This window comes from Arvicanthis niloticus, chromosome 7 (assembly GCF_011762505.2).
Source record: "Arvicanthis niloticus isolate mArvNil1 chromosome 7, mArvNil1.pat.X, whole genome shotgun sequence".
Taxonomy (NCBI): domain Eukaryota; kingdom Metazoa; phylum Chordata; class Mammalia; order Rodentia; family Muridae; genus Arvicanthis; species Arvicanthis niloticus.
Genome location: NC_047664.1, coordinates 36,566,826 through 36,591,687, shown reverse-complemented (window position 1 = coordinate 36,591,687; position 24,862 = coordinate 36,566,826). Strand labels below are relative to the sequence as shown.

At 50.2% G+C, this 24,862-nt stretch overlaps 2 protein-coding genes across 9 annotated transcripts; one reads left to right on the top strand and one right to left on the bottom strand.

The window, feature by feature from the left end:
* Rnf215 (ring finger protein 215) lies at positions 1 to 6,074 on the top strand. 5 transcript variants are annotated; one of them, XM_034508855.2, is made up of 9 exons: positions 7 to 393; positions 635 to 778; positions 1,346 to 1,417; positions 1,496 to 1,581; positions 2,001 to 2,157; positions 4,628 to 4,747; positions 4,822 to 4,965; positions 5,183 to 5,285; positions 5,372 to 6,074. In XM_034508855.2, exons 1-9 carry the CDS (start codon positions 103 to 105, stop codon positions 5,392 to 5,394), a joined length of 1,140 nt encoding a protein of 379 aa, XP_034364746.1. In that variant the 5' UTR covers positions 7 to 102; the 3' UTR covers positions 5,395 to 6,074. The 5 variants fall into 5 exon arrangements, with proteins under 5 accessions (XP_034364745.1, XP_076794335.1, XP_076794334.1 ...); XM_034508854.2 differs by having other exon boundaries at positions 1 to 393; positions 5,183 to 5,469; XM_076938218.1 differs by lacking the exon at positions 5,183 to 5,285 and having other exon boundaries at positions 5 to 393; positions 5,372 to 5,624.
* On the bottom strand, positions 6,021 to 24,857 carry Ccdc157 (coiled-coil domain containing 157). 4 transcript variants are annotated; one of them, XM_034508850.1, is made up of 12 exons: positions 24,711 to 24,857; positions 18,035 to 18,182; positions 16,764 to 17,022; positions 14,960 to 15,131; positions 13,399 to 14,044; positions 12,658 to 12,735; positions 12,129 to 12,319; positions 11,447 to 11,623; positions 11,149 to 11,317; positions 9,374 to 9,513; positions 8,889 to 8,977; positions 6,021 to 8,797 (listed from the first exon to the last, which is right to left on the bottom strand). In XM_034508850.1, the coding sequence occupies exons 3-12, from the start codon at positions 17,009 to 17,011 to the stop codon at positions 8,551 to 8,553; spliced, it is 2,157 nt and encodes a 718-aa protein (XP_034364741.1). In that variant the 5' UTR covers positions 17,012 to 17,022; positions 18,035 to 18,182; positions 24,711 to 24,857; the 3' UTR covers positions 6,021 to 8,550. The 4 variants fall into 4 exon arrangements, with proteins under 4 accessions (XP_034364741.1, XP_034364742.1, XP_034364743.1 ...); XM_034508851.2 differs by having other exon boundaries at positions 8,403 to 8,797; positions 16,764 to 16,945; positions 24,711 to 24,847; XM_034508852.2 differs by lacking the exon at positions 24,711 to 24,857 and having other exon boundaries at positions 8,403 to 8,797; positions 13,867 to 14,044; positions 18,035 to 18,168.
* Between the last annotated feature and the right edge of the window lie 5 nt (positions 24,858 to 24,862).

The following is a 24,862-nucleotide window of genomic DNA, read 5'->3' as shown; positions in this document are numbered from 1 at the left end:
TCCCGGTGCCGAGCCCCGCCCCGTCCGGCGCGGCCTGCCTCTCTTGGTTCTCTTGGTCTCCCGGACCTTAGACTACGGCCTCGCCACCTCTCCGGTCCGATCATGGGCTCTGCCGATCGCCCCGCGCTGAGGTCGCCATCGTCGCCGCCCCCTCCCCCATCGCCGCCGTCGCCGCTGTTGCTACTGCTGCCCCTGCTGCCTCTGTGGCTGGGCCTGATGGGACCCGGAGCCGCGGCGGACGGCAGCGAGCCGGAGGCCCGGGCGGGACGGGGCGGAGCCCGCGCAGTGCGGGTGGATGTGAAGCTGCCGCGGCAGGACGCCCTGGTTTTGGAGGGCGTCAGGATCGGTCCCGAAGCGGGTCCGGAACCTCTGCTGGGCGGCCGCCTGCTGCTGGTGAGTTCAGCCCTGCCTAAACTTGCCACGACCCTCGGATAGACGCCGCTGTCTGCATCTCGATGCTAGTCCTTGACAGCCCAGAATGCTGCTTCCCAGCATTCAGGGGTTCGCAAACCTGAGATCCACATGCCCCTTCCACACTCATTCCCACATCCTGACCTTGCGTGCTTTGAGGAGGACCCTGGCTGCCTCTGCCGTTCCCCTTACCTCCCTCTTTTCCTGGCTCCTTGTTATACAGATGGATATCGTGGATGCTGAGCAAGAGATACCCGCAGATGGCTGGATTGCAGTGGCTTACGTGGGCAAAGAGCAGGTCTCCCAGTTCCACCAGGAGAATCAAGGCAGTAGCCAGAAGGCATACCCCAAGGCTCTGGTCCAGCAGGTGCAAAGGGTGTTTGAGGGGAGGAGAGAAAGAGAAGGTTTCAAAACATCTGCTAGAGCCAGGGTAACAGGTGGCCTATGAGGAGCCTTCCAGAGAAGCCCTGGGCCCGAGTGGGTCAGCAGACACCAGTAGGGAGCAGTGTGATGGAGAGGTGGAGCGATTTGCTGGAAGAGTGGTTCTGGTGACAGGAGTCAGCAAGGGTGAAGAGCTGCTTTGCCAGGAGTAGGGCAAATGACAAGGATTTTGGATCCTACAGAGCGAAAGGAGTATAAGTCTCTCACACACATGATAATGTGCAAGTCTCTTAAAATCAAGATTATTCCTTATGTAACTATGGTATAGGAAAGTGGGAAGGCTGACATCTATAAAATGTTGTAATCTATGTTTCATAATTAAATATTGCCTTGGTCTACAACCACCACGTGTTGCCTTTGTCACCATCCTTTAGCTGTGGCTTGAAGTCAGGGAGCTTACAGCTAGTCTGTCCAGAGGTCAGGCTCCTGAGAGCTGGGGCCACAGGTAAGGCAGGTGTGCAGCCTCTCTCTCCCCTTCTGTCTTCCCTTGCAGATGCGCCGAGCCCTCTTCCTGGGAGCCTCTGCCCTGCTTCTCCTCATCCTGAACCACAGTGTGGTCCGAGAGGTAAACCGGCCTGTCCTGTGCGGGTGAGCAGGTGAGGGGCAGGGGACCGACCCTGCTGACCCTGCCTGTCTCCTGCAGTTGGATATATCTCAGCTTCTGCTGAGGCCAGTCATCGTTCTCCATTACTCCTCCAACGTCACCAAACTGCTGGAGGCACTTCTGCAGTGAGTCTGCTTTGTTCTGGGTGGTCTGATGCCTGAGTACTGTGGGTCTCTTGCTTTCCAGTGGGCTCTAGGGGAGGAGGCTGTCTCTGGAGAAGGCCCTTACCTGTTGGCCCTTAAACTACCGTCTAAGGTTGAAAATGGGGGAGGGGAAGGAGAGGCAGGGTCTGGGAAAGGAGCTGCTCTGTGGGCAGAGGGGACTAGCCCAGCATGAGGAAGCTGGATGCCTGTTTGACAGGCTGTTCCTTGGCCTGGCTGGGTAAAAACATGGGCAAACAGTGGCCAGGAAAAGTCTGGGAGCCAAACAAGAGGGCCTGTGACAAAAATATCCATGGGTGTCCACTGCAAAGCCAGGTAGATGAATATAGGCCTCCCTTCCCAAAGGCCTTCTGTCTGCTCCCCACCCATGATTCTCCTCTCAGGAGGACCCAGGCTACTGCTGAGATCAGCAGTGGAGAGTCCCTTTCAGCCAACATCGAGTGGAAGCTGACACTGTGGACTACCTGTGGTCTCTCCAAGGATGGCTACGGAGGCTGGCAGGATTTGGTGTGCCTGGGAGGCGCGCAGGCCCAGGAGCAGGTAGGCCCCAGTGGATCCTAGGACAGCCCCGCATACCTTAGGGCTGATGATTTAGTAGGTCATGTAATAATACATCATTAGCAGTGCCATGACACTTGGCCTAGGGTAGTGGGCAGTGGCAGCGACTGATGCCGCCGTGTTCTCTGCTCAGTGGCCTTCACAGCTCTGGTTCTTGCCCCAGTTTTTTCCTTCGGGGATAGAACCCACGGCCATGCACGTGCAAGTGTTCTGGTAGACCACGTCGCCCCCACCATACTGTATGTCTAGTCTTGTTTTGCTACCTGCACGGATTACTCTCCAGCTCCCGTATGCACCCTGACTTCCTGCCTCTGGGCCTGGCCAGGGATTGGTATTCATTCCTTTTTTCTGTCCACACGAGCCCTTGGCTGGCTAGTGGACCTTTCGCCACTCATCCTGCCTTTCTCCTTTGGGGGTTTGCTCCTCTGTTCATAGCCCCACTGCCTGCCCAGTGTGGCTGGGCTTTGCCAGGCTTTCACACTGCCCAGGAGACCCAAGCCTGTCTGGATGTTGGAGAGAGTGACTTTGTGTCCTCGTGGCTATGTTTTGGGTCCACATCTTCCAGTGCTTGGCTTCCAGGGGTTCAAGGTGTCCAGTCCACAGCATTTCTTGAACCCCAGTCTGTACAGGTTGAAGACATACTCTCTTCTCCTAGTGCACAGATTCCAATAGTTTGTGATGTGAGCCAGTTTCAAGTCAGACAGGTTAAAATCTCTGCTCCTAAACTTTAGGTGAAGCACCTGAGGCCTAGTGCTTTCGTGTTCCTCACACACTCTCTCTCACACTGGGGTGGACTATACAGACCTCTGGGCAGGGAAGTATTTGGTGACGGATAGGGGGACAGGTTATATCTGAGAGAGGAGCAGACTGGGAAAGGGCCTCCATGGCCTGGGGGTGAGAATGTATAGTTTAGTCCAGGCTGGCATGGACAGAGGACAAAGCTGAGGAACTGTGAAGGTACTGCCGGCTGAGATGGGGGTAGCCTATTCAATGTTATATGGCCATGGCAGGTGAGATGTCTGAATGGTAGCTGACCAGGCATCTCTAGTATCTGCCCTGGTGAACAATGGACTCCAGGCCCAGCTATCGCCCTAAGCTTGGAATGAGGAAACAGTGTTAAACAACATCCTGGCTGCCCTAATGGAGGGACCCTGCCTGTCCTCTCCTTACCTGGGGCTTCCACCCTAGTGGCTCCAGACCACAGGCTTCAGAGAGGCTCTGCCTACTGGCTGCTCAGATGCTCTACTGATTGGCTTGCCACACTGTAGCACAGGACACTGCACAGTAGCTCTAGCCTGCACTCTGGCCAAGAAGTAGGTAAACACGGTCATTCTGTAGGGCTGACCCACAAGCTGGCAGCACGCACAAACTCTTCTTCCAGGTCACAGCAAAAAGAACCTGAGCCAACCTTGGCCTCAGAGAGAGTTTCCTGGAATAGATGCCACCACTCCACTGTGACTAGAGGGCAAAGAGGCTGAGTTACAGACACCTCTAATACCCCCAATGCTTTTACCCCAAGCAAGGGCTAGTTTTGCTGCATTCACAGCTTGGTTTAGGATGGTGGCTCTTTTGTCATTTCAGCCCCTCTCCCCTGCTGTGATGGGAGTTGAACCTTTGTTAGGAAGAACAGTCCCAGGATTTATAGGACCATTTGGACATCCTACCCTATATGCTGTGACAAAGAGCTACTAGGAAATCCTGGAGCTTTGAAGTGAATTTTTATCCACAGCACATCTAAACTCTATGTGAAATGGCGTACCTGTATGGGAAAGCCCCTGTGGCTTGCTTCTTCTTTCACTTCAGTTTCATTCCCCAAAGACTGAGTCTACAGTATGACTATGTCATACTAAAGGGTCTTGAGGACTACCCAGGACAGCAGCAAGGGAGCCCATGGCCTATGGGTATTAGGACGGGTGGGCAGGGGGAGCACTCACCCTGAGCATCGGGATGCTCCTGGAGCAGTAGGTCAAAGGTGTGAAGAAAAGGGACAAGGAAAGTCAATTTTCAAGATAGGGGAAGTGTGGCAAGGCAAGGGACAAGGGAGACCAGACATGGCTGTCAGATGGCTGGTGATGTTCTGGGGTTGGGGAGTGCTGCGCACTGCTGATTGACGAGAAAGTGACTATAGCCAGAAGCACTCCGCCAGCTTTTTCTGTGGCTTCACATGTGAGCATCAGCTTAGATGAAGGTGAGCGGAGGATATAGGGACTGAGAACAGACAAGGAGGACATCTATGCTGGGGACAGAGTAGCAGGGTAGTAGGGAGACATGTGACTCTCCATGGAGCTGGGGCAGACCCAGAGGAGCGCATAGGCCAGTGGGATGGAGACTTCAGAAAAGAAAGCAAGGAGCCTGCACAGACAGAGGCCCTCAGTGTTTCTGGGGGTGGGTATTCCTAGAGGAAGCATGTGGAGCATCCTCCAGTGCCCCTGACATCTCCTTCCCTCCCCAGAAGCCCCTGCAGCAGCTATGGAACGCCATCTTGCTTGTGGCCATGCTCCTGTGTACAGGTCTTGTGGTTCAGGCCCAGCGGCAGGCGTCAAGACAGAACCAACTGGAGCCTGGAGGCCAGGTGGGAGCCAGACTGGAAGCCCTCACGCCCACAGCCCTTGGGCCTGCAAGACTGTGGCCATCCTCTTCCCACAGGAGGATTTGTTCAAACGCCGAGTGATTCAGAGACTAGCGTCCCTCAAGACCCGGCGCTGCCGGCTGAGCAGGGCAGCACACAGCCTTCCAGAGCCGGGGACTGAGACATGTGCTGTATGTCTAGATTACTTCTATAACAAGCAGGTTAGTGCCTGGGCACAACCAGCCACAAGCTAACCTATGGCATCCCCAATCCTGCTCCCAAGAGACCCTCAAGTCTCCAACCAGGACCTTCTTCCAGTCCTTATTATGGCTTCCAAAAGCATACCCAGGGATGGCCTAGGAGTTCTCTGCACAGTCCCAATGAAGGGCACAGGTCTAGGCCCCATCTAGAGCGTGTGCCCCTCCTCCCACCCTGTAGTGGCTCCGGGTACTGCCCTGTAAGCATGAGTTCCACCGAGACTGCGTGGACCCCTGGCTGATGCTACAACAGACCTGCCCACTGTGCAAGTTCAACGTCCTGGGTGAGCACCAGGAGCCATATGGGATCCTGGGCTAGCTCCCTAAGCCCCACCTGATACCTCTCCCCCTGCCCTTCCTTTCCCTATAGGGAACCACTACTCAGATGACTAACTGCCCCAGGGGAGATTCCACACTTCGGAAAGGACCCTTCCCAGCCTACACCACAGGAGAGTGGGATGGACAGACCAGCTAGCCCTGCGGGCAAAGGAAAGGTCCCACCATGCCCATGGTGGGTAGGAGGGACTCAGCTCCAGGCTGAAGACACAGAGCCAGGACCCAGCAGGCAAGGAGATACCACTAGAGCCCTTCTCTGCAAACCTGGGGTATTTGTGTCTGTCCTCATAGGCAGCTCCCACAACTCTGGGAAAGAAAATATGGCCATTACACCTGTCCCCAGCACTCTGAAGCTTCAGTGTTGAATTTTATACTATTTATTGGGGGATAGATTGAGGGGAAAGAGGTGTGGCCATGGGACCCACTGGCATGACCCTGTCTTTCGGGCCATGGCCTGATCAAATCAAAGGTATGATTTGAGGTGAGCCTGCTTCACTACCTGCTGCCTGTCCAGCTGGACTCTTCCAGTCTGGCTGGGATCAGAGGCCTTAGAAACTATCGAGTGCTGTATTTCTTGGTTGGGCTAAATGTTACTGGCCAGGATACTTGAGGCCACAGAATATATGTGGTGCATCTGCCAAGGGCATCATTAAAAGAAAAAAACAAAAACACAAAAACAAATGTTTGAGTAGGGAAGTTTTAATAGTAAAATAAACATGGAATATATTTTAACATAAGATATCAATCTGTGTGATGTTTTAAGAGGCTAAGGAAAAGATGGGTATGTGGTGGCATATGCCAATCATCCAGAAACCTGGAGGTGGAGAAAGGAGGATTAAGAGTTCGAGACCAGCTGGACACAGGAGTGCATCCCTTTAATCCTAGCACTGGTGAGGCAGAGGCAGGCAGATCTCTGTGAATTCAAGGCCAGCCTAGTCTACATAGCGAGTTCCAGGACAGCCAGGGCTACACAGACCCTGTCTCAAAATAACAAAACCAAACAAAAAGTTCAAGGCTAAACTGGGTTACTGGGCAGTCAGTCCCTGTAATCCCCTTGTTCTGTAGCCTCTGGGAAGGGAAAACAGAGGGTCATGAACTCCTTGATCCTTGGCTGAGTTTGAAGTCAGCCTGGGCTACTCTTCAAAAAAAAAAAAAAAATCCTTTTGCTGGAACAGGTAGAATTCTTACATTCCTCAGGCCTGGCACCCCTGGGCTTCACGAACATGCCTTGCATAGTCTTTAGAACATTGGCTCTAACAAGTTTTAGCCCCTGTGACCTTCAATGAGAGAGGCGAGGGCTGGAGCATGGAGACCTGGTAGAGCACTTGCCTAGAACACACGAGGGCCTGGATTCAGTTCTCAACACTAAACAGTAACAATGAGCCGAGCATCTGCCAGCGCATGAGCCCATGGGAAGCAGGAGGAGGTCGGGGACTGAAGGGGACTCCACGCAGGAGATGTGCATTCTCTGCTGCATACCCACTTTTCTTTTTCCTTTTTAAGACTGGGTCTGTATGTGGCCCTGGCTCTTCTGGAGCTTGCTATGTAGACCAGGCTAGCCTCAAACCTAAAGATACTCCTGCCTCTGCCTCTGCCTGAGTGCTGGGATTAAAGGTGTGATACCATGCTCGTGTCTGCTGCCTTCTTGAAGATAGGTGGTACGAATGAGAAGCCAGGCAAGAGCAGCAAGGGGTGGGGACCCCAGGCCCACAGCCTAAGCCTAAACATCGAGCTCATCACAGCCAGGAGCTTGTGAGAGGACTCCTGCCTGGGGCTATCTATCTAAAGGAGACGTCCTGAGTGATACCTAATTTCCCTCTCTGAGCACCCTGAGCAGAGCCTGGTCAAATAGATGGACTTCTGGACTTGTTTGGTTGTTTCCTATTCTATGCCTGTCCATCTGTTGTCTGACTTAGGTCCTCGCTATATGGCATAGGCTAGCCTCAAACTTTCAGTCCTCCTGCTTCAGTATCTCTAGGGTATGTGTCACCTAGATGAGAAGGGTCACATCTGACTGACTGGCACAAGAGAGAGCTAATAAGTGGATGTTGACTCAGCAGAGGCCTGGGATATTCAGCATTCCCAGGCCTCTCTCAGGGAGCTGTGCCCAAAGCTGGCTCTCCCCTGGTAGAGCGGCTTAGAGTATCCAGTCTTCCCCAGAACCCTGGGCTCTTAAGAAGCAAAGTTGGGCCAGCAGTAGTGGCACACAGCTTTAATCCCAGCACTTGGGAGGCATAGGCAGGTAGATCTTGGTGAATTCAAGGTCAGCCTGGTCTACGGAGTTCTAGGACAGCCAGGACTACGCAGAGAAGTGCTGTCTTGAAATACACCCCTTCCAAAAAAAGCAGACTGGGAGACCTGGCCACTAATCCTTCACTGTAATCTTAGGCACTCAACCCTACTATACAATAATGCCACTCACACTAGGTGAGTGTGTCCTGAGAAATCCTCAGTAAAAATTTAGAGCCTATCCATCACAAACAACGTGGCTCAAGGTAAGCTAGTGGCTTGCTTAGAAAAATGACCACTGTGTGCATGGTGTGGCTGATAGCATCCTTGCTCCATCTTGTGTCATCCTGTACTGGGTGAGCCCCAGAGTCTAATTCTCATCAAACCACAGCTGGCTAAGGTGTCCAAAGGCCTGGACTTTCCTCCAATGGTTTGGTAGGGCTCTGACCTCTAGGACTGAAGAAGGATGTCTCAGTAGTTCCTAGAGGAACAACAAGCTCCTTGGTGCCCTTTGGTCCTGTATCAGATGCAGAGCCTGGGTAGAAGGCAAAAGCAACACTTCTCTGCCTACCTTGCTGAACCAGAGGGCAAGTTCCAAGCCTAGCTCGTTGTTTCAGATGCGTTCTCGCACCCCAAGCCCTACCCTGAGTGCTGGGCAGTGAATCCGGAGTTACCCCTCAGCCCTTTCTATGGGACACAAGGCTGTGCTTCACTTGGCTCAGGTGAAGCACACTTGCCTCTCAATGTGGTCCTCCCACAGTGCCTATCAGGATGCAAATAGGAAGCTCCCAACTCAGTGTCAGGGTCCTATTGGCCAGCGACCTGCATGGTGGGATCACAGAGGACCTTACCCAACAAGAAGGGAAGGTCTGTTCCCCCAGCTTAGCCACGCTGAGGCCAAGATCGCTGTGGGCAGATGGCTGGGGCTTTTATTCCATGGGGGATTGCCAGCCACCTGCCCTCCAGCCCTACCCCTGCTGTGGGTTACGTGTGCCGCTCCTGGGGCTGGTATGGAGAACCAGCCTGACGGTTTGGCGAAAGCTTTCTCCTCAGCCTGGCCAAGGCCCTTATGGGGTTCTGGGTGCAGGTGCCTGAATGGGTTCCATCCCCCAAAGAAGACTTGCTGGGCAAGCTGCCGGGCTGCCGAGAGGGGGATGTTCGCGGCCCGCCTGGATGGGTCCTGCCTGTACTGCTTGTCTTGCTGCCAGGAGACTGCCGTCTGCCTGTGGGTCTGAGGAAAGACAGGAACAACATCCCCAGTGATCAAAGGCACCATACCACTTATGACTTATCTGCCCAGCCTCAAGGAAAGCCTTACTCACCCTGAGAATGCACTCTGGGCCTGGGCTGGGGGTGTTGCTCCCTGGATGCCCTTGTAGGGAGGGGACCAGAGCTGGCCCTGTGGGACCATCTGCAAAGAAGGTAACACAGCACAGAAGGACCCAGGAATCCCTCCCTACACTATAGAGTGCCATAAGGTAGATAGGGAGGCAGAATCCTAAGCTAAACCCACAAGTACTCTTCACTAAGAGACAGGGCTTGGGAAGCCACTCAAGGGCCACCCTCAGCTGCAAACCCTTGAGCAGGCAATATATACTGACTCTTGAAGTAAACTAATGAGGGCTGAAGTGGGATAGTGAGCTGGAAGGCTCAGTCTTTCATAGTCTCATAGTTTGTGACATATGGAAGTAATTTCTCAAGCGTGGCCTAAAGCCACGTCATGAGGTAGGCTCTCATGGCACAATCTCAAATCCTGCCTGGTAGGGACTCTTTCCGAATAAAATACCCAAGCCCTTCAAATGTTCACCTTGAGGCCTCCCTGCTGGGCCACCTCTCGGATTTTGGTCAACGTTGACTGGAGCCGTTTGTTCTCCTCCTGTAGAACCTGGATACGAATATCATTGGCTTGCACTTGCCTCTCCATGTCATAGGTGACATTGCTAGAGCCTGCAGAGACAGGTTTGGAGCCTCACCTCACTGAGTCTGCCTCTTATATCCAATTGGACAGGGTCTCAGAGGGTGGAGGGGTAGCACCCAGGCATCCAGCCCATCCTCCTCAGGCTTTTCTTCCCACCCTGGTGCCAACCTGCTGTGATGGTGAGAAGTACATTTTAGAATCTGAAAGCTAAGTGGGTCCTAGATTTGCAGATTTGGATGTTGAGTAAAACAGTGGATCTTGGGGCTGAAGAGATGGCTCAGTGGCTATGAGCCCTGGCTGCTCTTCCAAACGTCCTAAGTTCAATTCCCAGCAATCATTGTGGCTCACAACCATCTATCATGGGATCTGATATCCTCCACTGGTGTGTAGACATACATGCAGACAGAGCACTTATATACATAAAATATATGAATAAATCTTTTTTTTTTTTTTTTTTTTAAAAGGAACAGAATGGATCTTATTCGAGGCCTGTCTTTGGCCTGGCAATGGTACTACTGGGTCTTGGATCACAGGAGGCCGTCATGTCCGGGCTTCCTTACACCTTACACTATGTGTGCTGGGTGAATGAAAGCATCCAGCTCAATAAACTCAAGCAAGTTGCTGCCCATGCTAGATCTCAATTTCCTTTTTATAAAAAGGGTATCAGGTTGGAGAGATAGCTCAGTGCCTAAGAGCACTTCCAAAGAACCAGGATTTAATTCCCAGTACCCACAGGGTGGCTCATAACTCCAGTTCCAGAGGGCCTATCCTATCTTCTGGCCTTCAGCCACCAGACACCAACACAGTACATGCATACCCCCAAAACATCCATACACAAAAATTATTTTTTTAAAAAAACAATTTGTAGGGCTGGTGAGATGGATCAGCAGCTAAAGAAAGATGTTTGCCACCAAGCTTGGTTCCTGAGCACTTTGGACCTATGTGGCTAAAGGAGAAAATCAACTTCCATGTTTGTCTTCTGACCACACTCCTGCGGTGGCAGGTGAACACATACAATGTAAATGTACAAAAAGGTTTTTAATTTTAAAAGAAGAGGGTCCAGGTCAACCTCATGAGGCAGCTACGGGCAGCAGCCGGAGCCTGCATGGAGCGCTCAGCAGACTGCTCACTGTGACCAGCTGAGCAACACTGGATCTCCTGACAGCTCTAGGGAGGGATCCATGCAACCCAGGGCCTTAGAACTCTAGAAATGCTGGCAGGAGAACAGAGATCACATGACAGGATCCTGTGCCAGTGTAAGTGCCCAGTGCTCCTTACCATGGGGTCCAGGATACTGGATAGTTGGCACTGTATCCTTGAAAATGATCCCATGGTATATGACAGCAGGAAAGGAAATCTGGGGAGTTGTACAAAGCCTGGCATGTGCACAGAGCATGATGTGCTGAAGGAAGACAGGCCTATGCCTGGGTCCACTAGGGAGAGAAGGGCACTAACTTTGCCCTTCATTTCTGTATGTCGGCTCCAGAGAGGTGAGCAACAGATGAAATCCTTGTGGCTCATGGTGGCTCTAGAGCCACACAGCTCACCTCCTGTCCCCATCTCTTGCTGAGGATGAGAACAGTAGCAAACCCCTGTCACATCCAGGCAAGCTTCATGCCCAAACAGGTCCCACCCTACCCTCAGCAGTATCCCTAAGCCCCTACTTTGGATCTGGGTCTCCTCTGGCCGGTGCAGGTCTGGGAAGGCCACCAGCAGTCGCTCCCGCTCCTTCAGCTCCTCCAGCTGCCGTTGCAGCTCAGAGATGGTCAGCTGCAGGTCTGTAGTTACCTGTTCCAGGTCCTGTTTCTCCTGCTGCAGGCTCTGCAGCAGTTCCTGGGGCAAAGAAAAGCTCAGACCTGGTTCTAAGCTCCCTTGGGAATACAGAAAAGGCCCAGGGACATCAACAAGGTTAGACGCTCCTCAGAGGTGAGGACTGCCTTCCCTCACCCTACCCCACTGCACCTGCTGGGCCTGTAGCTGGCACTGTCCCTGTTCCCTATCGCTCTGGACGCTCTGCAGCTGCTCCTCCAACTCAGACCGCTGGGCCTCAGCCTCATCCAGACTTCCCCGCAGCTCTTCCCGCTCCTGGTCCAGACAGTCCAGCTGCTGTAGCAAAGTCCTCTGCTTGGCCTGCAGGGACTAAATAGGGATGGACAGGCAGGGCAGATGTAGGGACCCTGTGGCCAAACTAGCCACCTTGAACTAAAGAGGCTACCATGTGGTGTCTACAACCTTCTGTGCTCTGTTTGGGTGCAGAGACCAGCACACAGATGTTGAAGTGCAGAAGGAAGGCAGCAAGTAGATGCACACCCAATTGGGATAAGACCAGGATAAGACCAGGACCCACTGTTTAGAAGGCAGTAACTTCTTTCTAGTCATATAGTTCCCACTCAAACAAGGCTCTTTTCATTAAGTCTCCAGTGTCACATCTGCCTGTATCACAGAAATCCCAATACCCTGGCACCTATTGAATATAAAGTTCCAGCTATGTGACCTGGGGCAACTTCTTTAACCTCACCAAGCTCAGTTTCTCCCTTTACAAAATGGGAAACAACAGGAATATCTACCTCTTCCTATTGTGGCAGGGAATAAAGATAAGAGGGCTGCAGAGTCTGGAGCCCAACGCCCGGACCATAGGCCTCACCTCCTGATGACGGACCATGCTGTCGACACGGGCCTTCTCCTTGTCCAACTCTGTGCTGGCCCAGCGGATCTGCTGGCTAGCCCCATCCAACCGCCCTGCCAGCAGCTGTACTTGCTCCTCCAGCTGCTGCACCTGCCTCTCAGCTGCTGCCCTCCGCTCACCTTCCTCCTCCAGCTGCTGGGCCTTTGCCTCTGTAGGATTAAATGAACAGAAACAAAAGGGAGCCCTGGGTAGGAGTCTCTAAAACACCTCTGACTGGGACTAAGGGGAGGTCACATCACAGATCTGAAGCCTAGATCACAACACAGAGGTCAGAACCCCATGAGGGGGTTCTGGAATACAGAAGGCACTTTCTGCCCACTGATACTGTGACACCAGTTGGGACCATCCTCAAAGCATAGAAAGTGAGACCCTCCCTCCTATGGTTCCCACTCTCTTTGCTCTAGAAGCTTGGAATGGAAACAGAAGTACGTCTGGTTATACAATGAGTTGGAGATGTGGATGGGGGTCACAGAAAGGGCCTTCTTACCCATGGCCTGCATGGACTTCTGCTGCTGCTTCAGGTCTCCCTCTAGAACGGCCACCTTTGTCTTTAGGTCACATGTTTCTATAGCAGCCAAGAGAGAGGCCTTTCAGAGGATCACTTGGGCCCATGGCCTTTAAGCCCAGTGTAGCCTGTATAGTGAAGGCAACCCTCTAGTATGCAGGGGCTGCTTGAGTTGTCAAGGGAGGCCTGGGGTAATCCTAGGGGGCCTTGAGCCCTAACATGCTCCACAGGCTGGTTGCTGCCTTACCTATGGCTTTCTGGACCCAGTGCTCTCCATGGTGATAATGGTGAGACTCAGAAATGACAGTGACTTCTTGCCCTAAGCCCTCAGCTAGCCACAATGGGCTCCAGTGCCTTCCTTTTGCCTAAGAGCTTTTGCCAAAGCCAAGAGGCTGCTCTGCTAAGGCAGGGGTCTGGGGGTAGGCATGGGAGTGACCACCTGCAGTGAAGTTAGAGTAACACCCCAACCCTCTCTCCTTCCGATGGGACAAGTCTGAGGCTAGGGTGCAGGAAGTATTCCCTAAGAGAAAGAGCTCCAGCTGCTCAATGTCACCAGCTGGATGTCTACACCCTTCCTGCTGCCTTCCTGTCCTGGAACGTCTAGCCATTCCCCAGCGTGGGTTTCTTCCATGCAGACTATTGGGACTCAAAGCCTGGTCTCTGAATGGGAGTAGGGATGGTCATCTTAAGGTCATGCCAGTGTCTGGCCTCTGGGGAGTAGACCTGTGAGCAGCTGATGCCTGTCATGCTCGCACTTGGCCAGGGTCCGCTCAGCCTCCTCTGTCTGCTGCTGCCGCTCCCCTTGCTCCTGCTGCAGGGTCTGCTCCAGCTTGCTCACCTGCTTCCTCAGTTCATCCTTCTGCCCCTCAGCCTCTTCCAGCTGGGCCCTGAGGGGCCCAACAAGCTGGGTGAGGGCCCCCACATGTTTATTGAGACGAGTCAGGTCTTTGCTCTGCTCTGCTGCCCAGTGGCCCACGGTGGCAGCTGGAAGTGGTTTAAGCCCCAGGCTGTCCTGCACCAACTTCTGGAACTGGCCCAATGATGAAGGCAAGTTTTGGCTCTGACATAGGCTGATAACCACCTTGCCCACTTCCCACAAGCTGCCCTGGACACTGGTGCAAGCATCACAGGGCACCAAGGCTGTCTCGATGGTCTGGGAGTGGACACTCTTAGTTTTCTCAGAGGTCCCACCTGGGCTCCGCAGGGAGACTCTGACAGGGGTGCTCTGCAGCCCTTGGCAGATCAAAGGCAAGCCTGGCACCGGGGAGGGAGGCTTGAGAAACTTGGCAGTCATACATTCAGGGCTCCTGGCTGGTTCACCCTTAGCTGTGGGCTTGGTGATGGAAATCTCCCCTTGGTTTGCTCTTTTCTGGGGTCAGGAAAAGAAAAGAAGGCAGGTGAGAGAGATAGGCATGGGAGGTAACCAACTCCTAGAGATATTGGTGACAGCCTTGCCCAATGCTTAGATCTGCAGATCTAAGTAAACTTGCATAAATCACAGAGAACCTTCAGAGAACCTTCTCCTTTTCTCTCTGACTCAACCAAGGTCTGGCCTCTTTTCTTTCTTTCTTTCTTTTTTTAATATTTATTTCTTATTTATTTATTTATTATATGTATATATGTATATAACACTGTAGCTGTCTTCAGACACCCCATAAGAGGGCATCAGATCTCATTACAGATGGTTGTGAGCCACCATGTGGTTGCTAGGATTTGAACTCAGGACCTCTGAAAGAGCAGTCCGTGCTCTTAACCACTGAGCCATCTCACCAGCCCGGTCTGGCCTCTTTTCTGCTCTCTCTGCTCCCACACTAGGCTTTTCCTGGTTAAATATGCAGGGAACGGACTGGGTGCCAGTGTCAGTGACAGCTATTGCTGGTGGGTTCTTGCTTGCTCTCATGCTACTCTAACCTCTCTGTACTAGGCTCCTCTGCCTAGCAGTGATGTGTGCTTTCTCACAGGGTGACTGTGAGAGATTTGATACCTTGATATCAAACCTGGCTCATATAAAACCCATAGATGAACACACTGAGGTTCAGAATGGTTAGGCATTTTCTAAAATCTCCCTGCATAAATGGCAAATCCAGGAAACTAGACATGACTCCCAAGGCCTGCTTTCTTAACTGCAAAGCCAGCAGGCCTTGAATGGGAGATTCTAGAGTTTGAATATTCCATGTGGGCAGTGGGGAACCAGAAAAGGATGGGGTACATGAGGTGGTGTGGTAAGAAACTAGAATTGTAACAGTATGTGAAGGCACCCGTAGTCGGGGCCGGGATGACCCACCTGGGGAACTGCCTGCTGGTAGAGCATGCCCAGCCTAAGCAGGTTGCTCCAGAAGCGCCTTACTGTAAGCCCCACGGACATGCATGGCCCTGCAGCCCGGGCAGGAGGCATCATCTGCTCCAAACTGAGGTTTTCCACGTAGCTGGCACAACTCTGAAGCAGCAGCAGGAGCCTGTGGGCAGAATTGCTAGGGTGGGCTAAGGCCAAGGTTGGTACTAATACAGTCTTCATATAACTGGGGGCTTTGAGTTCTGGGGGATTGACCTAGACATTAAGAACCTAGAGAGAGAGTCCATATCAGCTTCATGTTCAACCCAGGGGCAACTTCAGATTCAACCAGGGCCACTTCCCATAGGGCGCCCTCTGTGGCTTCTTGGATGGCAGTGCTTTCTGTCGTGTGGTTCCCAGGTTGAGCAAGGAGCTGAGGAAATGCAGCCTAGGTGGGAAAGTTATAGGTGGGTAGCTGCCTTCCTTTACAGATGACAGAACTAAAGTGAAGAGCACCCCAATGTCCTGGGGCAAGCAGGGCAGGGCAAGGGCATGCACACATTTTCCTGGTTCCAGTCAGAGGCACCTTCTTCATGCTTAGCAGTCTTTGTGACAATTGAGAGTTGGGGTGAGTACAGCTAGGTCTCTTTATGCTAACCTCAAAGTTCAAGTTTAGAGTAAGCACAAATGTTAGAGAACACAGGTGCTGGAAAGCATACATTTCATGGCCAAGACTTACCTTAAAGGCAGAACTGTATGTTTTTAACACCTGGAAGGTAAGGGGTTGGAGTAGGGGTGGCATTCCAACCCTGAGGCCCTGAGAGGAGGTACCCACTGCCTCTGGTTCCTACCTCTGGGCCATGTGAACAACACTGGGAACAGTCTGTGTTCTCTGACCACAGCCTATGGTGGGAGATGCTGTGATAGATGTACCCTTAGCCAGGGGCCCACCATTGATATATCTCAAAATGCCACACTGTTGGATAGAGGCCATGGCCTTTCTTCTAGGGTTCCCAGACTGAGCTTAGATTCGGTGGCCCCTGGCAGGAGTTACTTTTATACACAGGAGTCACTTATACACAAAGGAAGCTAGTACTAACTCGGAAGTAGGCAGAACTCAGCTGGGGAGGGATGTCAGTGACACCTTTTACAGGAAATGGGTGAATGATCAGGGCCTTGGTGGGTGAGGGGTGCTCTGCTAGAGCAAGGCAGGCCTAGATGAGCAGTGGCACAATGCCAAGCCTGGGGAGAGGACGTGTTCTGCACTCATATCCAGCAGCCCTGTAGAGGGTGCAGGCACTGCTTTCATAACCAGAGTGCCTCCAGGCATTACAGGACTACCCTGCCTTCTCTATCTCCAAGAAGATCACCCTGCAACATTTATAATGCCCAGTGGTCCCCTCCTGCTTTACTAGCATGGACAGGTTTTGAGTTCCAGAAGCCTCAGTTGTGGTCCTCACAAGGAAACGTAAGTGACAGCATAGAGATAGTGGGGTGACAGGGAAGTAACTGGCTTCTTTCTAGCAGAGCCAGGAGTGGGGAAGACATCTCTCATTTCTGGCCTTGTGATGCAGGGAGAAGACAGCTTACAAGATGCCAGAACCTAGGATGAAAATGCTATGCAGTAGTTATAGTGTTCCTGAGCCACAGAAACCTGAGGCGAAAGCAGGCAGAGTTTGGTATTGTGGGAAGCAACAGCAGAAGGTAGAGCGGGGATAAGGATAAACACTTCCTGAGGCAGACAGGATAGGGCGGCACAACACAGTAAAACTCGGTTTCAACATCTTTAGATGCCCAGGTTTGGTCCAGGCCTCACCTGTCAATGACCAGCTCCAGCAGCACAGCATGGGACAACTGTGTGAACTCAGGGTCACCTGGCACATGGTCATAGTGCTCCAGAAGGGCCACCATGTCAAGGTCACAGGCCACACGGTCAGGAAACTTCCAGGAGGGGAAGCGCACAGGTCCGGCACGGGAGAACACATCCACAATGGTACCCTGCAGGTCGGTGAGGTCCTTGCGCAGGCTGTCCATACAAACCTGGCTGCCTAGCAAGTGTGCCATCCCCACAGCTCCTGGGGTTGAGAGAGGAGCCATGGCCAGCCAAAGTGGTGTGGCTACTGCCAGGAGAATCTTATAAAACCCCTGTCCTGCCTAGGTGTCCACATCTACCTCTGAACTTAGGAAGGAATCCTGAGTGATCGGCCTCTTAGAACCTGGCTCTGGATGTCTTGGCCAGCCTCCCTTTCACTAACCCAGCCCTGTAACTACCCTACCTCTACAGAACTTGCTTGCCCCAGGCCTCCCTTGTTGTATGAGACCAGGGATGAGTCTCCTACCTGCAGAGTAGAGAGGAAGCCCTGAATGAGTGCAGTTCTGAATAAATGTATGCTACTGATATGAGCACAGCAATATCAAGGACCGCAGAGCCTCAGACCCAGAGGGAATTGCAAGCCTTCCCTGAGGGACCGAGTATAAGTGTTGACACTGCATCAGACAATTGTCCACTACCACTTTCTCCTTGCTCCCTGCTGTGTTTCAATATAGCTGGCTGGTTACAGTCCACAGACTGCCCCACTTTCAGAGACTGTGCCCACCAAGATTAGCTTAACCCGTCTCCTTGATTCAGCTACATCGCCAAAACTGTGCCTCCTTGTTATCTATAGTAATCCTGCCTCCTTGTTCAGCTGTATGCAATAACCTTCCCTCCCTGTTCGACTTTATCTAACAAACACACTATGCATCTGGGATGCTGTGGTTTCTCTCTCCCAACCTCAGCTTTGCTTTGTGTCTGTGTTTTCTTCATCCCATCCCAGTCAAGTCTAAGTCAGGAGCCATGGCAGTAGACACAGCCAAAACATATCACAGCTTCAGCATGACAGGGAGTGCTAGAATCCATCCTCACGCCTACTACCACCCCACCGCAGTGAGCACGTGCACTCTGCCCTTTGAGCTCATTACTACATGACCTGGTCACCAAGTTTGAGACTTGAGAACTAGCCTGGGCCCAAAGGTACTAGGAAACTCAGAGATACCCAGGCTGGTCTGCAGCAGACTCGGGGGTTCCCAGATTTCTTCTGCCCTTACCTCTCACAGACGTTTGCCCATGAAGCTGGAGTGGCCGACTATGTCCAGCCTTTGGACTAGACTGTGAGGCCCGGAACTCATGCAGGTGCCTGGCTTTCTGGCTCCTGGCTTCCTGGTTCAGGGCTGGCCGCAAGCGGCCCTCCCATCCCTGGGAATGGATACACAAGAGAGTGAATGAGGACTCAGTCAAGAAGGTGTCCTTGACGATTGGGTGGAAGCGTCTGCACAAAGAAGAGCTGCCCCAGGTTAGAGGAAGGGGATGAGGAAAAGACTGGGAAGCACACCACCTTCAGCCCATCCGGAGAGGGCAAGCGTCAGTGCTGCCCCTTCCCCAAAGCTGCCCCTTTTATATAGAAGGGTGAACGTTGTGAGTCCAGAGAAGCCACTCAGGCAGAAGGAATTTATAGTCTAGCATCTTTTCTTCCATCCTTAGGCCATGCTGCTTCTAGAGCAGTGGTGTCCAAAAGACAAACACAAACAAACAAACAAGCAAAACCTATAACAATGAATGGCAACTTGGAAACTGAGAAAACAGCAGAAGCACAAGGCTATTTTCCTGTCCCCCCTTCTCCTCCCCTGAAAAGGCTGTAAAACCAGAAACTCTGACAGCCCTCCCTTCTTCACTGAAGACCTCATATGGTAAGCATCCTCTGGAAAATCTAAGTGGTAAGGAATATCACAGGAGAAGGAAAAAAAAACCTGGAGTCAGTGAGATGGCTCAGCAGGGAAAACACTTGCCACCAAGGCTACAACCTGAGTTTGATCTGTGGAACTCATCCTGTGGGACAAGGAGAGCATCAGTGCATAAAAGTTGTCATCTGACCGCCACACACGCATGTGTACATGCACAAATGAACACATATTATATTAGTAAACAGATAGTTTTTAAAAAGATAAAACTGAACAGTCTATTTTGGTTTGTAAATTGTCCTGCACAGGCTTTTGAATTGGTAGCTTGGTTACCCATTGGTGAGCTTTGGGGAGGTGACTGATGTTGAAGGTTTTGATGTACTTTTAGGTTCATAGATGCAAAATATCATGGTATTTCTGGGAGGTAGCAGAAAGTAGACGGTGAGGCCTGGTTGGAAGAAGTAGGTCACCATAGTGTGTCCCTGGAGGCTAGGCCTTGCCCTGGCCCTCCCTCTGCTTTTATTCTCTGCTTCCTGTCTGCCAACAGATGAAGAGCTCCTCCTCCACATGCTCCTGCCATCTCACCACCAGCCCAGAGTCAACGGGGGACTTAAGTCTCTGAACCAGAGAGCTAAAATCAATCTTTCCTCCTTTAGGCAACAAGAAGAGATGTCCTAAGTTTCCCTTCTGTATTACTGTTAGAATATAGACTTTATCTTCCAATTATATTATTTTGAATGGCTGCCCATAAAAATACAAAGATTTCCTGATGTTTTGGGGGTATTTCTTTCTGAAAGCTCCAAAACATAAAAAACTATTTATTTTTAATTAATTAATGTATTTTAAAGAATGTGATAGTCTGAATGAGAATGGTCCCTATAGGCCCATATGTTTGGTTCCCAGTTAGTGGAACTGTTTGGGAAGGATTAGGAGGTGTGGCCTTGTTGGAGAAGGTGTGTCATTGGGGGTGGGCTTTGAGGTTTCACAAGGCCTCGTCTCCATCTCTCTCTGCCGCGTCTTTCAGATCAGATGTGAGCTCTCAGCTACTGCTCCAGCTTTCTGCCTGCTTGCCTGTCTGCCTCCATGATGATCATGGAGTCATCTGCAGGCTCTGTACGCTTGCCTTCAATTAAATGCATCCTTCCGTAAGCTGCCTTGGTCATGGTGTCTCTTCACACCAGTAAAACAGTAACTAAGACAAAGCATTTGAAATGTTTTCGTTATTATATGTTATATTTATGAAGGCTTTGCCTGCATGTGCATCTCTGGTTCCTAATGAGGTCAGATGAGGACTGTGGATCCTCTAGAACTAGAGTTGCCAGTGGTTATAAGCCACATGTAGGTGCTAGGCACTAAATCTGGGTCCTCTGCAAGACAACCAGCAACCTCTGAGGCATCTTTCAGCCCTCAAAGCAAAACTATTGTAAAATATGTTTTTATGCTTTTCTGTCTTTTTTATTTTTTCTTGAGCTAGGGTCTCACTATGGCCATATAGACCAGATTAAAGATGTGTGCACTTGGCCCTGCTTTTCTTTTCTTTCTTTCTTTTTTTTTTTTTTTTTTTTTTTTTGAATATTTGTCTTATTAGTTTTGGGTTCTCAGTCATGAACCAGTGATGAGTAAGTTAAAATACTACTTTCCCTCACATGAACCACATCAAAAGGCATAAAAAGAAAGCTGGAGAGATGGTCCTCTTGGAGGACCAGGCTGGGTCTCAGCACCCACAACCATTTATCTGTAACTCTGGTTCCAGACAATGTAATGCCCCGTTTTATCTCTGCAGGCACTGTACACATGTGGTAGCCAGACATGCCTGCTGGCAAAACACCCACACATACTAGCATAAATAAGTTTTTTTTTTCAGAAGGATTTTGTTAAAAAAAACAAAACCAAAAACTCACTATAAAAGAATTTTAACTTTTTTGTTTGTTTTGTTTCGTTTTTGGAGACAGGGTTTCTCTGTATAGCCCTCGGCTGTTATGGAACTCTGAAGTCCAAGCTGGCCTCGAACTCAGAAATCCGCCTGCCTCTGCCTTCCAAGTGCTGGGATTAAAGGCATTCGCCACCACTGCCTGGCAGGAACTTTAATTTTTTTTCTTTTTTTTTTAATTTCTTTTTTTTTAATTTAAAACATTTTTAATTGGATATTATATTTACATTTCAGATTTTATTCCCTTACCCCATTACCCCCACCACCCAAGAACTTTAATTTTATTTAGCATAAATTACTAAACATATTATTTCAACACAAACTCAACATGAAATTAATATTTTCATATATTATGTTTTAATTTTTTGAGACAGGTTCTCACTATGAAGTTCTGGCTGGCCTGAAACTCACTACATAGACCAGGCTGAATTTGAACTCATAAATATCTGCCTGCCTCTTCTTCCCAAGTGCTGGGATTAAAGATATGTGTCACTATGCCTAGCTATTCATTTTGTAATTAATTAATTTATTTTTTAATTAATTTATTTTTATGTATGTGTGTGTTGTCTGTGAGTGACCATAGAGTCTCAGGTGTTCCATCCCGCAGAGCTGATGTTACAGGCAGCTCAGCCACCTGTCACGAGTGATCAGAACTGAACTCAGGTTTGGCTGTCTGAAATAGAAATATATGCTCTTAACTGCTGAGTTCTCTCTCCAGCCAGGCTTTTTTTTTTTTTTTTTTTTAAAGTGGTGCATATGATGGCCCATGACTTTAGGTCTAACATTCAGGAGGTGGAGGCTGAAGCAGGTAGATCTTTGCTAGTTCAAGGCCAGCCTGGTTAACAATGTGAGTTGCAAACAGAGAAATCCTGTTTCAAAAGACCAAAAACAAAAACACCAGTCTTCTTGGCTGGCCTGGGCTTTGAGGAGGATGACTTTCAAGACTTTCAAGTTCCAATCCTATGCCTGTATTTCCCACGTGCTGTAATTAATTACAGGTGTGCACCATCATATCCTACAGATGTTGGGGACTGAACTCAGGATTTGTGCCTGCTAAGTAAACACTGTGCTTATTGAGCTGGACCTCCCAGTCCTTTAACCTCTTCTTTAAATGTATTAAGCCACAAAGTCAAGTGTTTATTTGACCCTCATGGTACACCTCAATTTGTACCAGAGAGTTTTTTTTTTTTTTTTGGATTTTCGAGACAGGGTTTCTCTGTGTAGCTCTGGCTGTCCTGGAACTCACTCTGTAGACCAGGCTAGCCTCGAACTCAGAAATCCGTCTGCCTCTACCTCCCAAGTGCTGGGATTAAAGGTGTGCGCCACCACCGCCCAGCAAGTATTTTTTTTAAATGTGTATTTTTTTTTTTTTTTTTTTTTTGGTGTTTTGAAACAGTGTTTCTCTACATAGTCCTGGCTGTCCTGTAACTCACTATATAAACCAGGCTGGCCTCAAACTCACAGAGATCCACTGTGTCTGCCTGTTAAGTGCTGGGATTCAAGTTTGCCACCACACCTGGTCCTATTTCAAATATTTGAAAGCCACTTGGGGCTGGCTGGTGGTTAAAGAACAGTGTAAAGGCTTTGTGTTCATCAACAATAAGATTGAACATCTACTACCTGCTAGGGTCAGGCAGGGAATGGTGACACAAGCCTGCAATCCTAGCACTTAGGAGGGTAAGGCAGGAGGAACGAGAGTTCAAGGGCAGCCTGGGCTATAGAGTGAAACTGGGGAGGAAGGGAGAGAGATCCTTCAGGAACACTAACTATATCTGAGTTTCCCTACAAGGAATAATACTCACATCTAAACAAACACACTTAACTCATATCCCATGTGTTGGCTTAGCAACTGCCTCTGGGGAGATAGTGCAGCCTTGAGACTTTGTCCTCAAGGAATGAAGTGAGGACAATGGGGAGAGCAAGAGCGAAAGCAAACATCCTGGGAAGGCCGTGAAGGAAATCAAGCAAGCAAGAAATCCCAGTCTGGGAGAAGCACATTCAGGAGGCAAAGCACTTTAAACTTCCGAGCGCCAAAAAATATTGATCTGTTTACTGGGGCCACCTTGGATACCAGTTCCCATGAGATTTTGGGTCAAAACATCAAGAATATTCAAAGTTAAGTAGAAACTATGGCTTGACAATAGGGACTTGCTTAATGAATGAAGAAGTCCTGGGTCAATCTTCAGCACCAGAAACATGAGCGCACACAGAATATCCAAGGTTAATTTCTATCAATTCCTTTAAAAACAGAGTGTATGTGTCAAGTGGGAGAGCTTATGACATGGACTTTCTCTGTAATTTCTAGTGCACCTGTGACTACACAGGTGCTGACTCTAATGGAACCAACATTATCATGAAAGGGGCAGCAGCTAATAATGTTATTTGATGTTCTCTGATTCCCAAAGAAGGGTAGGAGCCTTTCCTTCTCTCTATTCAACCATCAAGTCCCCCTCTCTCAAACAACTAATGCCACATCCGAAGTCCATGCTTCTTTCCCAGCCAGTATGCACACAAAGTCACCACTAAGAAAAGAGTTTTGAAACTCTAAATACACCTACATGGCAATTTCCAGTCTCTGACTGTCTCAGGTAGGATTTTACTGCTGTGAACAGACACCATGACCAAGGCAACTCTTATAAGGACAACATTTAATTGAGGCTGGCTACAGGTTGGGAGTTCAGTCCATTATCATCAAGGCAGGAGCATGGCAGCATCCAGGCAGGCATGAGGCTGGAGGAGCTTAGAGTTCTACTTCTTTTTCCAAAGGCAGCTAGCAAAAGACTAGCTTCCAAGCAGCTAGAAGAAGGGTATGAAAGCCATGCCCACTATGGCACACCTAATCTAACAAGGCCACACATACCTCCTAGTAGTGCTACTCCCTGGGCAAAGCATATACAAACCATCACATTCCACTCCCAGGCTCCCATAGGCTTGTTCAAACATATGAGTCTATGGGGGCCATACCGAAACAACATAATGCAAAATACATTTAGTCCAACATCAAAAGTCCCCATACTCTATAGCAGTCTCAACAATGTTAAAAAAAAAAAAAAGTCTAAAGTTCAAAGTCACGTCTAAGATTCAAGCAGTCTCTTAACTGTAATCCTTTATAAGCGCAAAAATACTGGACCAAAGCAAGACAGAAAACCAGCTGGGCAAACTCCAAAGTCCATGTCTCCACGTCCAATGTCAAAGCATCCTTGAGATCTTCAGTCCTTTCATCCTTGTTGACTGCTGTTGGCAGATCTGGCATTCAGCAGCAACAGACTTCATTCTCTTGGGCTGGTTCCACTCCCTGTGAGCAGCTTTCCTCGGCAGGTATCCCACAGCTCTGGCATCTCTAACATCTTGGGGTCTCCAAGGCAACTTCAACTTTATAGCTTCTTATTCCAATGTCTAGGATCCACACATATTCTTCTGGGCTCCTCCAAAGGGCTGGTGTCACTTCTCCAGCTCTGCCCTCTGTAGCACTCTAGGCTCTGCTCGACTCCACTCCACTGCTGCTGCTGTTCCTGGTTATCATCCCATGGTACTGGCATCTCTAGTACACTGGGGTCTTCAACTGCAACTAGGCTTCACCAACAGCCTCTCACAGGCTCTCCTCATGGTGTCAAGCCTCAATTACTTTGACCCCTTCAGTTTTGGGCTATCAACTGCAACTGAGGCTGCACCTTCACCAATGGCCTTCTATGGCCTCTCATAGTGCCCAGCCTCAGGTGCTCTTCATGACCTCTTTATACCTTCAAAACAAGTAATAGCTGGGTAATTCTTATACATTGCCAAGTGCAACTACAGCATGAGGTACAACGTTGGTTATCTCTAGATCTAGAATACAGCTTCTTTGTGCTGAACTCTGATCTGCTTGGCTTTGTCTCCTGGAATTAAAGGTGTTAGCACCATGTCCTGGGCTCTGTAAGGAGGAATCTAAAGGAGGTCGTGCTGAACCGAAAATTGGGGCTAAAGGTGTAGTTAAGTGGGATTCTATGGCAATGGGTCTAATGAGAGGAGAATTCTTCAAAATGACAGGCCGAACAGGAAAGAAGACAGGGGACTGAGGGGCAGAGGAACCAGCCAGAATCGGGAGGGGAGTTCAGCAGATGATGTAGAATGGCTTACCTGTCTCCGGCGTCGCAGCCTCAGCTCTGTGTCTGGCTGGCTCACAGAACTTCCTCCAGAGCACCTGCGGCTCCGGGGACCCCTCGAAACTCTAAGCTAGGCGCCCAGGCCGCTGCCATGGCAACAGCGTACCGCGCCACCGTCCACGAGGG